General features: G+C 48.0%; 1 protein-coding gene across 1 annotated transcript; it reads left to right on the top strand.

Moving 5' to 3' along the window:
* Positions 1-239: 239 nt before the first annotated feature.
* On the top strand, positions 240-8,395 carry LOC107122265 (probable endo-1,3(4)-beta-glucanase AFLA_105200). Its single transcript, XM_015425308.1, has 4 exons — positions 240-1,219; positions 1,312-1,383; positions 2,883-3,146; positions 6,788-8,395. The coding sequence occupies exons 1-4, from the start codon at positions 313-315 to the stop codon at positions 7,240-7,242; spliced, it is 1,698 nt and encodes a 565-aa protein (XP_015280794.1). The 5' UTR covers positions 240-312; the 3' UTR covers positions 7,243-8,395.
* Positions 8,396-14,862: the final 6,467 nt, after the last annotated feature.

Here is a 14,862-nt window from a genome sequence, read left to right on the forward strand (position 1 = left end):
CCTTAAGGTCTGCTGACATCCAGAAAGCTGCTCCTGTTCACTGAGAGACTGTTTTCTTAATTGTTTAATGTTTTGTAGGAAGAAGAGCTTTTCCCATTTAACTTGGATGAGTTTGTTCCTGTGGATGAAGTTACAGATGAAGTGGACTCTCCCTCCCAGCCTAAAAGGAACCCTCCAAGGGGTAAGAGGAAGGGTGCTGCCCATAGGCCCAGCTCCAAGAGAAGGAAGGGCAAGACCTCTGTTGCTCACGGAGCTGCTGAGCAGGAGCTGTCCTTCGATACGTTGGACGAGATTGGAGAGGACGAAGGGGGGATGGCCCAAGCAGCAGAACATCTAGAAGCTGTGCCAGATCCCCTGGAAGCCGTGCCAGATCCCCAGGTGTTGGTCACCGTTGACAAAGTGAATGACGATGAAGAACTCATCTCCAAAGTGGCCCGGGATCCACAGGCACTTGTTACTTTTGATGAGACCTCTGAGCAAGAAGACCCTGCCGCTCAGGAGACCTTGAAAGAAGCAGACAGAGAGCCAGCCCTTAAAACAGAACCCTTAGTAACGGGGAATGAAATTGGAGAACTAGAAGAGCTACGTCTGAACGAGCCTTTGCATTTTGAGACCGAGACCTTCAGTGACAGGCGAGAAGAAAAGGAGGTGCTTGAAGACCCTGGCGATTTCCTTTCCTCCCAGGTGCCCGAAGACCCAAGCACTTCAGTTACAGTGGGTGAGATCGACGAGGACAACGACTATCAGCCTCTGGTGACTTTGGATGAAGTGACTGAAGCAGACGATGACTTCCCGGAAGGAGAGCTTAACTTTGTTACTGTTGATGGAATTGGCAGTAAGGATGAGGAGGAAGAAAAGGTCACCGTTACAAGCACAGATATGGTGGAGGTGGTTGTCAAAACAGTCCCAGAAACAGAGACTGCAACTGCAGTTGCTGAAACAACGGAGGGTTTACCGTGGGCTGCCAAGCAGGAAGAAACTGTAATTCTAGACGATGCCTCACCAGGAGAGAAAGTGTGTCCTGGGGAGAATCTTCCTGAGGAAAAGAAGGCATCTGAGGCTCAGATGGAAGTTGCGGAAAAGGAGAGTGTTGCTGCAGAAATAGATACGCAGGAAACTACCTTAGTAGAAACTGAGAAGGATGAAGGAGGGGAAGATTTGGAAGAAACCCTAAAGGAAGAGACTGAAGTGGAAGCACAGTTGGCGCCACCTGTAGCAGGTAGGCAATGGATTGGTCTCAGCCGTTTGAGGATGAGGTGAAAGTTCTGTGAGCCAAGCCATAAGAGTGAGTTGTGTGTCTTTGTATTGCAGAATCGACCTCGAAACTGACAGAGCAGCCAGACAACCAGGGAAGCGATATGGAGGACCGTCAGCAGCCTTCTGGTAAGATGTGGGTTACCAGTGCAAAGATATGTATGTTGTTGTTACCTGTTTGCAGTACCTTGTTTGCAGTTGTAACCTTAGTCCTCAGTCCTTTCCCTTCACCCTGTTCTCTGTACTGGCTGCCCCTGAAACCTGTTTGGATTCCCCAGCTAGCACTGAACACAGAGGCTGATGTGAGAGGAGCAGACCATCGGGAGCCCCTCATCCCTTCCTGGGGGCGTCTAGAATAATTCTGAGTTCTAAGCATGGCCTGTAAATGCCGTCCCTGTAGCCGACCACTGCAGGAATGTCTTTCTGTACATCACTTTCCACTTGTATAAATGAGAAGACATAGCTCAGAACTAGAAAGATGTGGGTAGCGGATGTGAGCAGTGTGGCAGTCATCCCGTTTAAAGCTCCTGCCTCATGAACGGTGACATCCCTCTCCACAAACAGTGTGTCCAGCGATCACCTAATGGGCATGAAATGTCTAACAGGAGCCGTTACAAGGTCTAGAAAGACCCAGTTCAGACTCTGTGCCTCAGGGACTGCATCCTGCATAGTATCACATTTGTGCTCTCCCAGTCACATCTGTCCCAAGTTGTGCATCGTAGACATTTAACGGTGGGTTTTCAGTTAATTTTTTTCAATGTTTCCAGTCTCGGGGCTTTTTCAGTTTTTACATCTCTGCTGATGAGCCGGAACATGCAAAAGAAAAGACTGTTAATCTTAACGTCGTTTGTAGACTAATCTTTGTGTAATGAACATTTTAAGTACTTAATGCTGCCAGTGTTTGAAACTGACTAGAGTATGTGTCATGACCCCTAGTGGGTTTCCACCTTCCTCTGCCATCACTCTGGACTTAGGGTCCCTTGGGAAGGCCCAGAGTACCCTCCGAAGCTCAACCCAAATGCCCCTATTAAGCCGAGAAATATAGGCGTGATGACCAGGCAGAGAACATTAAACAAATGGTTTATTAATACAGTAATGGGGCAAGGAAAACAAGACAAGGTGCTTTAAAATATTTAACAGTGTCTAAAGGTAAAATAAAACAAATCTAATGTGGCTACCTATTTCACTTAACTGGTTACTATTCAAGGCCCACAGCCTTTTATACCAGGCCTGTGCCTGTATTCACTCTGTCCCAAGTGAGAGATCTTTCTCTCAGACCAGACTGTTCTCTCAGCTTAGTTCTGTGAGAGAAAAAGAACGCAGAAGAGAAAGAACACAGTTCCACAGCCCCCAAACTATATGTGACATCTCCTCACACAAACCCTGGACACCGATTGGTTACAACCATCGCTAAGCATTGTGGGGATTGTAGGCTGTCTGCTTTCTACTCCCACACAGGTCTCCTAGGCCTCACTAGGCCTTGTCTCCCAGTCCTACACAGATCATAACAGTATGACAGAGTGTCTTTTTAATGATGTATTTTAAATAATCAAAAATCATTCAACGATATAGGTAAAACTGACACCTAGGAAGCAATTAACTGAGCTGTCATATTTCTGTGGAAACAGAGATGGAAAGCCCTGAGGAGGATGTGGAGGCCAAAGCAACAGAAATGGATGTTGAGGGATGCCCAGAATTTGCGACTCCCACGGAGCAAACGGGAGATGTTGTGACGGCTGCTCCAGCCCAGGAGGTTTCTGTTGGAGGCCGCCAGACTGCAGGGGGTGAGGATCCGGAGGCAAGATCCGAACGGCTCGGCCAGGATCCAGGAGGCAAGGAGGAGAGCTGCAGTGAGGTGACCCCCTCGCAGTCTTCTGAGAAGCCTGAGAAAGGTAGGAGCCACTGGGCAGGTGTGTCAGTTCCACCTCAAGAGCTGCTGGCAGCTATTGAACTCCACTGTGGAAAAGAGCAAGAGTCCAGGAGCACCTTAAAGACTCACAACATTTGTGGCCGGGGAGGAGCTCTTTTCTTGCTCTTCTCTACTGCTACAGACAGACTAACCCATCTTGAACTGGGAAAACTAGATAAAATCACTAGATAGAGGGTCTCCCAAAGCCATTCAGCATTTGGAGGCTGGTGGAGTCCCAGTAGGTCACTTTTGGGGGTCTGTCCTTGCTAGGCGAGAGCTGGGCACCACAGCCGAGGCCTTGAATTGACACACGCTGCAGTCAGTGCAAGACCAGCTGTGTGGCTTGTTGCTGAACCAGGAGGCCGTCGCCAAGCTGTCCGTCAACGGTTCCCTTCTTCTGTCTGGCAGACTCTGTGGCAGTCTCGGGATTTGTTCTGAGCTCTCTGTCTTGCTGGAGTTACACACTGTGTTCGCTAGAGCAGTAGCATGAGCTGCTGGGGCTCTTATCTCCAGAAAGAATGTGGGAGGAGAGATTCCTCTCTCGCTGTCCTCCTTCCCTTTCTGAGGTGGGAAGGGGACAAGGCTTTTTCTACTGCTGCTTTGTGAGGAAGGGACGGCTCTGGGTTTCCTACCAAATGTGCCTCGGTCTTGAGCTATTTCCTGGTTGAAATTGCCATAGAAATCCCTTTCGAAGGGATGTAGATGGGCCCCGTTAGCCAGCTTGCCGATTCTAGTGCAGAAGCAGCCTTGTTCAGTTGGGTTCTGTTTGCCCTGACAAAGGACCGCAATTAGCATCTTGTTCCTGTGGGCAGCTGTTTCAAACAATGCACACTTGTCCTGATCCACGGCGTGTTAGGGACACATTTGTCTTGGTCTTGAGGGAGAGCAGCCTGTGCCACCCTGATCTCCTTTGGAGAATGGGTGGGCTAACAGTGGAATAGATCAACAGGTCTTTTCAGTATCAGGCACAGCAAGTCATCTGTCATAAAGATAGTGAACACAAGTAGTATTAATGATCTAAAATAAACCCAGTTGGGATGCAGTTTGTTTCTTCTCCTTGCTATACAACACTTCCCCATTAGTTTATAAATCAGCAGGTCACTATGACCTCTATACTATTCTGTTTTAACGTATCTTAATGCACTGTGGCTCACGGCCTATGCTGGTGATCTACATGATAAATCTGTCCCTTTAATTTGGATCACTCATGTGACCTTACCCTAGTCCATGCTAGGAGATAATATAAACAAAATAAGCAAGCGAAAAACAGAACAAAACAAAGCATTAAAGTAACTTACCTCCTCGCCGAGGATGTGAATTCTGCTGTCCAGTCGCACAACATTCTGGAGGCAATAACAGGCTTGTTGTCGAATCCGCGAGTCACGTTTCTTTCCCGCCTTCACTTAACATGATGTCTCAGGGTTCTGCATACCTTTTGTCCATGTACAAGAAGCCAAGTTCCATCCTTGGTGTCTCCTACTGACAAAGTCTCTGGTGATCGAGATCCTTTCACCTCTGCTGTTTTGTCCACCAGGCATCCTGCAATTCTGTGTGCACCTGTGTCAATTTTCCCTGCCAGTTTGACAGATCTTATTGATCCTTTTCAAAGCAACCCGCCTGAATCCCCCCCCCCCCCCCTTTTCCTATATATAGAAACCTACTAAGATTGTAAGCTCTGTTTAGCTTTCACTGCCGCATTTCCTAGCATTTTTACATATCTATATGTGACACCATAAATAAGACTGTTGTTTTGCTGTGTCTTTTACCCTTCACGGGATGCCTGGACTTAGTTTTCTTTCTGGTCTCAGCACAGTCCTTTCTCTCACAACATTTCTTTTGTCCATGATCTTCTAGAAGCAGTGCCATCTCTGATGGCTCCTTCACTATCTGTGGGAACCTTTCCCAGTAACTCCTGGTGTTCTGCAATATTAATTGTCTTGACATTACTTTACCTTGACATGATGGGCATATTTACTTTGTCTCTGGTTTTAGTGCAAACGCTCCACAGAGTTAAAGGAGGCACTGCAATCATGTTTTAACTGATTAGCAGATATCAGTTCCCTGGTATTCTGACTGGCGGTCTGGGCTACTTGGCATAGCCCCACAATATGACATTCCAGGCCCTCGCCTTTATGCTTTATTCCTGACAATAACCTTGTTGTTGAGAAATGCACTTATAATCCCTGACAATTTGTTGTTATGCCTTTTTTCTCTGCCTATATTGCTGCACAAGTTGCTCTGCAGACTACACAAGTTTTTTTTTCCTTGTGGCGCATTGTGTCCATCCTTTCTTCAGCCACATCACACCTCTTTTCACTGCCTTCGTTACCATCAGGCAGATCTGCTTATTCTCACTCCTGCTGACAAATTAATATGTTGATCATCTCCTTTCCTGCATTGTAGCAGTAGCCTCCCACTTTTCTGAGTGGCAAACACCACTCGTGTACCTTGCACCTCTGAGAGGAGAGTCTTTATAGAAACTGCAGCAAGGTTTGGACCCTGCTTCTTATGCTGTTGAATGTTTTTGGCACCTGATTTAAAAAAAAAAAAACCCTCTCTAATCTTTTCCTTGCTGGATTACTAAGCATGCTACAAAAGATGGGTATAACCCTTGTTTTATTTTTGGCACTTACATGGTGCTTCATTTATGATAGGGGTCTAACTTATACCCTGTCCATGCATGAAATTTCAAAAGGTGATGTCCTGCTGGAATCCCCTACCATGGGTGGTCTCTCATGTAATGCATGGTCAGCGTCCTCACACAACCCATCCTTGTGGGTCGGTTGACTCTATCACACTGTGTTTGAGTGCACAGCCTTTCATTACCACTCTGTATGATGGCTCTTTTCAAAAGAGTGCTCTTTTTTCTTTCTTTCCCACATTCCCACATGTATTTTGGTGGGGACACTTGCACAGGGCTTGCTGTTCTGGTATAGGAGAGTTCTGGGTGAAGGTGAATTTGTGCCGCTAAACAACTGTTGATAAAAGCAGTCCTCGGTGGTCTCCTTCTGAGAGCTTCACACCCACCTCCTTTACTCAGTGATCTTGCTAATCTTCCCATGTGGGACTGCACAGAGGCCACGACGATGAAAACAAGGTTGCACTTACCTGTAACTCTTGTTCAGCGAGTGTTCTTCTGTGCAGGCACACATCCCTCCCTCCTGCCTCGCTGTGAGCTCTCTGAAACTGGTTTTCTAGGGGGTCTCCACCGGTGGCATGGAGAGAACTGAGAGAGTAGCGCCCCTCCTCCTGGTCATGTGAGCGTTTTGGCGGGAAAGTGCCAGAGGGAGGAGGGGCGCTCCTAGTCTATTAGAAAGCTTGGAAATCTTTCCCGTAGCTGGCCTGCGACTGTGCAGTTCCCATGTGTGTCTGCACAGAAGAGCACTCGATGAACAACAGTTATAGGTAAGTGCAACCTTCTTTTTGCCTGCAAAGTTTACCCAGAGTCTTGGGCAGCTTACCAATGCTATCCAATTTAAGCACAGAAATAACAAAACTGTTATTTTTAAATGTACAATGTTTTGCTTTTTAAACAAATTTAGAGCAGTTGCTCTTTTTATTGGGTTAGTGCTGAGGAGTGTGTGTCTGTGTATAAAATGCATTTTTTCTTACTTGAACTTCCAGAGTGTCTCGGCTCCAGGACAGCCAGCAGCACGGCAAGACCCCCCCAGGAGACCCCCCCGGTGCCCACCCAGTACTTACTGAGGCCCCCGAAGAGGCCGAGGCGACAGGGAGAGGACGCAGTGGGGGCCACACAATCAGTAGGGCACCTCCCGGGCGCAACAGCCAGGAAACAGCCCCGGCGGCAGGCACCTGAGCCTGTGGCAAGGAAGGAGAAGGGGGTGGTGGTGCCAAGTACAGGTCGAACGACGAGAGCCCACCCCCATGGCCGAGGCCGCCATCCACACCCCCAAAGCTCGGCAGACGTTGGAACCGGAGGGCGAAGGGTCAGCAAGCCATCTGCTGGGACACCGCCCCTGCATCCCGGACGGCGTCCTGGGTTAAGAAAGGAGGCAGGGCAAGGGGAGGGAGGCGATGGGCTGCCACAAGAGGACGGGGCAGGATCAGGGGAAGTATAAAGGGAGGCTGAGGTTGAGGACGACGGCCCTGGGATACGGCCGGCCACGACCCAGACAGAGAGCGAGGTGGCTCAACGGCCCAGGAGACGGTTGCAGAAGGGAGGTGGCATTAACAACCCCCTTTGCTCCCTAGCTGACTGAGACTCAAGCCAACTGACCCGAAGGGGAGAAGGAAGCAGGGTGGAGTTGGGTGCCTCGTTGTCGGACTCGAGCGAGGAGGAGGGCTCCTGTGACACAGATATGCATAAAAGTCGTCTCCGTTGCCTTAAAGTGGAAGGAGTTTTTTGTTTTTTTGGAATAACGTGACTGATGCCAAGGGGGGTTCCTAAGAACCTGTGAAAAATCTTCAGGTTTTTTTTTTTTTTTACAAAATGACAAAACACTATACTACAGAGCAGTACACAAACAGAATACCACAAACGATACGCAAGCCAATGGATAGCTTTTATCTTTCTTATTTTTCCTCTTTCCAAAACACAACAAACAGCACCCAGTGTTTGTTAAATTCTTCTGGGTTCTGGAAGTGTCTCCTTTTTTGTTCTTTGGTAGTACCTCAGTTTCACCAATAAAGTCGTGTTCCAGATTTTATGAAGCCATTCGCTTCTGGGTGGTGATACTGGTTGTTTCCAGTTGGATGCTAGAACCATTTGCTGCTGCAGAGAATGAACGAACGCCACATCTGAAAAATTGAACCAAACTGAGCCGTAGTCTTCCATTTTGCTGAAGACCCTTGAAAAGATGAGCAACCTTGCTTGCCTCCAGGGAGGAGGAGCTGCTTCCCATTGGTTGTGGCTGCCCCGCCCTAGAACCACCCAGAAGGAGTTTTTTCAGTGAGCAAGCAAATTTTTCCCTTTGTCACGAGAGTTGTGAATGTGTCTTTTCTGCAGAAGTTCATGAACAAGAAAGCAGACGAGGAGGAGAAAAAGGAAGGTTGACGGGGACTCTGCAAGAGGGAGTTGAACGTGATAAGGAAGAGACGAGCCACCACACACGTTCTTTAGGGGTCCAGTCAGGTGTGTGTATATTAAATTTAGTTTCATCTTGTCAAGCTGCAGACTTTTGTGTTGTGTATATACCAGTCTCAGTACAGGACAAGAATTGTGTGATGGTCTTTGATAGCTGTGTGTAACGGTCCTGGCATTGTTTAAATAAATGCTCTTACTCTGTAGACAAAACGAAATGGCTGTGGTGTGTTTTGATGGATTTAATACAGACTGTTTTTGGTTTGTGGACAAGCTACACTTGAGACTGCTCTATATTCTCTTTCTGAATCCAGAAAGAATCCAGATTGGATTTATACTCCGCCCTTCACTACCCAAAGGAGTCTCAGAGCGGCTTACAATCTCCTTTCCCTTCCCCTCCCCACAACAGACACCCTGTGAGGTAGGCGGGGCTGAGAGAGCTCTGACAGAAACTGCTCTTTTTCAAGGACAGCTCTTGTCAGAACTATGGCTTGCCCAGGGTCATCCAGCAGCTGCAAGTGGAGGGGTGAGGAATCAAACCCGGTTCTCCCAGATTAGAGTCCACGCACTTCACCACTACGCCAAACTGGCTCTTATCTGAGGAATTGCCCTTATCCAAGGAGACGGCTAATAAACATCGCTAAAATGCTACGTTACTTATTTTTCCTTTATTTAAAATGCTGCTTCCCCACCCCTTCTCCTCATAAGAACTCAGACTGAGAAAATACTTTGTCTGGAGAATCGTTGTATGACACACACTCTGTAAACGCAACTGAGGACTTGCCCCATCCCTAATCCTGGGACAAGTCCCATAAAGTAGTTTATGGAAGGAATTTTACCCTAATCCAGCAAGATCTCCTGCAGGCACAGGATCTTTCCCCATAGGATGTGTCCCCATCTTTTGATTAGGGGTGTGAGGCTGCCCTCTTTCTTTCCCATTCCCCCCATTTTAAGTTCCTTGCAAACACTGGTTTCATAAAATGCCGAATCTGAAAATATTGGATTCTGAACTTGCTGAGACTGAGAGGGAGAAAGATCTTGAGGTTAAAGTGTCAAGACAGTGTGCTGCAGCAGTGAAAAAGGCAAACTGTACGTTAGGGCTTATTAAGAAAGGGATTGAGAATAAAATGACGGATATTGTAGTGGCCAGGTTTGCAGATGACACCAGAATATTCAGGATGGTGGAAACCAAGGCTGACTGTGAAGTGTAGTGGTTTGGTGTCGTGGATTAAGTGCGCGGACTCTAATCTGGGAGAACCGGGTTTGATTCCCCACTCCTCCACTTGCACCTGGCTGGATGGCCTTGGGCAAGCCGTAGTTCTGATAAGAGCTGTCCTTGAAAAAGAGACGTTTCTGTCAAGAGCTTTCTCAGCCCCACCTACTTCACAGGGTGTTTGTTGTGGGGAGGGGAAGGGAGAGGAGTTTATAAGCCGCTCTGAGACACCTTTGGGCAGTGAAGGGTGGGGTATAAATCCAATCTCTTCTTCTTCCTCTTCCTCCTCTTCCTCTTCCAGTTTGGTGTAGTTAAGTGTGCGGACTCTAATCTGGAAGAACCGGGTTTGATTCCCCACTCCTCCCACTTGCACCTGGCTGGATGACCTTGGGCGAGCCGTAGTTCTGATAAGAGCTGTCCTTGAAAAAGAGCCGTTTCTGTCATGAGCTCTCTCAGCCCCGCCTACCTCAGAGGGTGTCTGTTGTGGGGAGGGAAAGGGAGAGGAGTTTGTAAGCCGCTCTGAGACACCTTTGGGCAGTGAAGGGCGGGGTATAAATCCAATCTCCTCCTCCTCCTCCACCACCACCAGCAGCTGCAGGTGACAATGTGGCAAATGAAGTTCAGTGCTGGTAAGTGTAATGTGATGTACGTTGGGACCAAAACATCCTAACTTCTATTCTAGGCGAATGGGTTCTGACCTTGCTGAGGCCAAGAGGGGAAAAGATCTTGGGGTCATGCTGGATAAATCAATGAAAGTGTCAAGCCAGGGTGCTGCCGTGGTGAAAAAGGTAAACTCTGGGATTATTAGGAAAGGGACTGAGAATGAAATGGTTCACATTGTAATGCCCCTGCATAGATCTATGGTGCAGCCTCATTTGGAGCACTGTAAGAGTTCTGGTCACCGTATCTTCAAAACGACATTGTAGAGCTGGAAAAAGTGCAGAGGAGGACAGCTGAGAGGATTAGGGGTATGGAGCTCCTTCCCTATAAGGACAGGCTGAAGATTGTGGGACTTTGCGGTTTAGAAAAAAGATGAATAAGGGGGGACCATGATATAGGTTTATAAAATTATGCATAGGGTGGAGGGAGTTGACAAAGCGAAATTTTTCTCCATCTCCCAAAATGTGAGAACTCAACGGCATCCAATGAAGTTGATGGGCAGTAGATTCAGGACGGACAAAAGGAAATACTATTTCACACAGATTATCCAAATGTGGAATTCGCTGTCCGAGGATGTTGTGATGGCCACAACGATAAACAGCTTTAAAAGGGGATTAGATAGATCCATGGAGGATAAGTCTGTTAATGGCTACTAGTCATGGTGGCTGAGGGGAACCTCCACATCCAGAGGCACTAAGCCTCTGAATCCCATCGCCAGAAGGCAATTGATTTTTGGATAAGCATATGGGGAGCGGTGGCACAGAGGATTTATCCTCTGGTTTTAATAGTAACATCAGAGCTGAACAGGCTTGCTGTCAGTTCTAGCCCCGTGCTGGTGTGAGCTACCAGCCCTGTCCCCAGCTTGCCCTCTACCCAGCGGTTCGAAAGCTTCGGCGAGTAGATAAAATAGGTACCACTCCTTAGAGAGAGTGGGCACACTGAACCCCCCCCCCCTCGGGTGGAGCGGTGTTAGCCGGCGAAGGGAAGTCCAGCTCGCAAGATTGGAAAGCCTAGAGAGATCTCCTCGGCATAAAAAGACAGCCTGTAATGGGCTGTTCCGGCCAGGCGGTGGCAGTGCGGCACTACAACTCGAAGGAGTCTGGAAAGAGCTGACGCCATCAAACCAGGCCGAGGAAAAATGCCATCTGGATCATGTCTCATCTTGAACTGAAGGAAACCCTCGTCGGCTGTGATTGTGTGTGAATTAAGATGTATATATGTTGTCCTCCCTTACCCCACAAATCATTGTTAGTCCCTTCTGAAAAATGAGTAACCTTAAATCGCTCAGAGCCAGCAAGCTCTGCAGGACTGAGCGATCAATAAATTGAAAGATTATTATTATTCAATGGAGAGGAGCAGCTTTTTGCATGAGGGACATGCAGAAAAGCCCAAAATAGCAAGCCAGAGTCAAGGTTGGGCAAAGCCCCCCAGGAAGGACTCATGGGGAAGGGGAACAGAAAGGACACTGCAGTACCGGCTGCCTTTGATGTGCCGCAGTTGGCAAGGCAGGGTGGTGTAGTGGTCAGATTAAGACCGTAGCCCATTCTTTAAAAAGGGAGAGAAATATCCTCTCCTCCGTTACCTGCTAATCACTACCCCACATAGTCTGGGGACTATAGGAAATACACTTTACACCAAAGAAAGTACTACTTTACACACTGAGTGATTAAAATATAGAATTCGCTGCAACGCAGCCAGATGATACAATAATGGCCACAGGCACAGAACACTTTAAAATGGGATTGGAGAGCTTCATGGAGGATCAGTCTGTCAGTGGCTACTAGCTCTGGTGACTGAGGGTGACATTCAGAGGCACTAATCCTCTGAATCCCAGAGCCAGGAGGAAACATCGGGGAAAGACTCGGTCTCTCTACCCTGTTGTTGGCCCTCCAGAGGAACTGGTTGGCTGCTGTGTGAGACAGGATGCTGGACCAGATGAACCACTGGTCTGATCCAGCAGGGCTCATCTTATGTTGTTATCAATAGAAGGCCTGGGCCTCTATGCCCTGTTTTTGGCCATTTAGAGGAACTGGTTGGCCGCTGTGTGAGACAGGATGCTGGACCAGATGAACCACTGGTCTGATCCAGCAGGGCTCATCTTATGTTGTTATCAATAGAAGGCCTGGGCCTCTATGCCCTGTTTTTGGCCATTTAGAGGAACTGGTTGGCCGCTGTGTGAGACAGGATGCTGGACTCGGTGGACCACTGGTCTGATCCGGCAAGGCACTTAAAACATAAGAACATAAGAGAGGCCAATGTTGGATCAGGCCAAAGGCCCATCCAGTCCAACACTCTGTGTCACACAGTGGCCAGAAATACCAGGTGCCATCAGGAGGTCCACCAGTGGGGCCAGGACATTAGAAGCCCTCCCACTGTTGACCCCCCCCCCAGCACCAAGATGACAGAGCATCCCTTGCCCCAGAGCCCCTATCTATACCTTGTGGCTAGTAGCCACTGAGGGACCAATGCTCCATATGCTTATCCAATTCCCTTTTGAAAGCCGTCCATGCTTGTAGCCGCCACCACTTCCTGTGGCAGTGAATTCCATGTGTTCATCACTCTTTGGGTGAAGAACTATTCTGATATTCTTTTTAGGGGAAGGCCTCGGTCTCTCTGCCCTGTTGTTGGTCCTCCAGAGGAACGGGTCGGCCACTGTGTGAGACGGGATGCTGGACTAGATGGACCACTTGTCGGATCCAGCCAGGGCTCTTCTGAGGTTCTTCTCAGGGGAAGGCCTCGGCCTCTCTGCCCTGTTGTTGGCCCTCCCAGAGGAACAGGTTGGTCCCTGTGTGAGATAGGATGCTGGACTAGAGCGAACATTGGTTTGATCCAGCAGGGCTCTCCTTACGTTCTTTACCAATGGGAGGGATACCGTCTAGGTCAGGTGTCCACCAGTAGGGTGCCCACGGGCACTATGGCACCCACCAACTCCTTTCCTGGTGCCCACCAAGTGTTTTTAGAAAGGGGGGGGCAAGGAGGACATCCCATGAGCCCCTGGAGATCTGAATAGCTATGAAGATTCAAGAGCACTTCACTCCTGCAGGAGCTGCCACCACATCACAAGGATCGTCACTGCATGACTTAAGATAAGCCAGTACGGATGCAAGAAGATGTTTCTAACGGCATGTTCATTCAGGCCACCTTTCTGTCTGAAACGCTGAAGGCTTACTGTTAGAGCTATGCACGTCCTCAGTCCCTGGTGTTGTGTTGGTTGCTCTGCTTAATGTGGCAGTCATTTTGTGGTTGTGCCCACCACCCAGCATTAGAATTTCAAAGGTGTCTTCAGGGTCAAAAAGGTTGGGGACCCCTGGTCTAGGTTAACATCAACTTATTGGGTTAGTTACGTGGCCTTGTCCACTGTTGCCTCAGAGCTGGGTACCCAAAGGCTGGGTGAGAGAAAATTACGAGAAATAAACTAAACTCTATGTATTTATTACAAAGTGCACTAAAGCCCTACTTTAAAAACATAGGCACATTCTGCGCTTGAGGTAGTGATACAAATATTTGAACTAAGAAGTCCTGAATCAATATAACATGATACAGTTCGGTATCTCTAGGTTAAGAGCCTTGGACTAATAACCAATAAAACAGGCCCAACAATTCAGTATCTCGGTACTGATAACCCTGAACCACATTAAAACAGGACCAGACACATTTCAGCCTCCAAGGCCTAAGTCAAATTATTGTACACATGCAAACTATGACATATAAACGTGTTAGTGCTAAGGTTATAAAACATTCCAAATATCCTGTGTGGCAAAAGAATTAGGTTGTATGAAAATTTCTTAATTTTTTAAGCACACATGCAGGGAATGCAGATTCAATTACTCCTGACCATGGCTATGAAAACCCACAGAGTGTGCATATACATATTAGCCTTTAACTGCTCTAGAGAAGGCAGCCCTCCAAATACACTGGCCCCAAATCAATAACATCTTTAAATGGAAGGACCATCAGCTATGTGTGCCCAGAAATAAATCGGCAGCCAGTGCACCTCTTTGAGTACAGAAAAGATATGATCCCAGTTTCCAGCCCCAGACAGTAACTTGGCTGATGCATTTCAGACCAGCTTAGTTTTGTATTTATCATATGGCAGAATTACACACAGAAAGCATATACTACTTCGGACCAGCTGAAGTCTCCAGATAGTCTTCAAAAGCTGGCACACAGGTAATATAACCTGGATGCCATCAGAGCATGGATCACTATAGCTAGATGATGCTTTTTGGTGAAGTGGAGGGGCTGGAACTCAGTAGCAGAGCATTTACTTGTCTTGCAGAAGATCGTGGGTTCAATCCCCGGCATCTCCAGGTAAAAAAAGGACCGGGCAGTAGGTGATGTGAAAGACCTCTGCCTGAGACCCTGGAGAGCCACTGCCAGTCTGAGTAGACAATACCGACCTTAATGGACCGAGAGTCTGATTCAATATAAGAAGAAGAGGAGACTGGATTTATACCCTGCCCTTCACTGCCCAAAGGTTTCTCAGAGGGGCTTACAAACTCCTTTCCCTTCCCCTCCCCACAACAGACACCCTGTGAAGCTTCCTTCTCGGTGGTCCAGAGTGGGGCAGTCCTACCCGCCCTCGTTTGAGGCCGCGATTCTCGGGGCTTGACAAGGACCTGTAGGGGAGCTGTGTGAACCTGTATTCATTGTGTGAAGTGAAGGTCTGATGGACAAGAACGTCCAAGGTACTACTGTTAATTATTATGGTTGAAGTTTGAATAAACGCTTTGTTGGCGTTGGAACCTCTGAATACTGGTAGATCTTCTTCGTGGTCTCTGTGCA

This window comes from Gekko japonicus, unplaced genomic scaffold (genome assembly GCF_001447785.1).
Source record: "Gekko japonicus isolate JY-2015 unplaced genomic scaffold, Gekko_japonicus_V1.1 scaffold4097, whole genome shotgun sequence".
Classification (NCBI taxonomy): Eukaryota; Metazoa; Chordata; class Lepidosauria; order Squamata; family Gekkonidae; genus Gekko; species Gekko japonicus.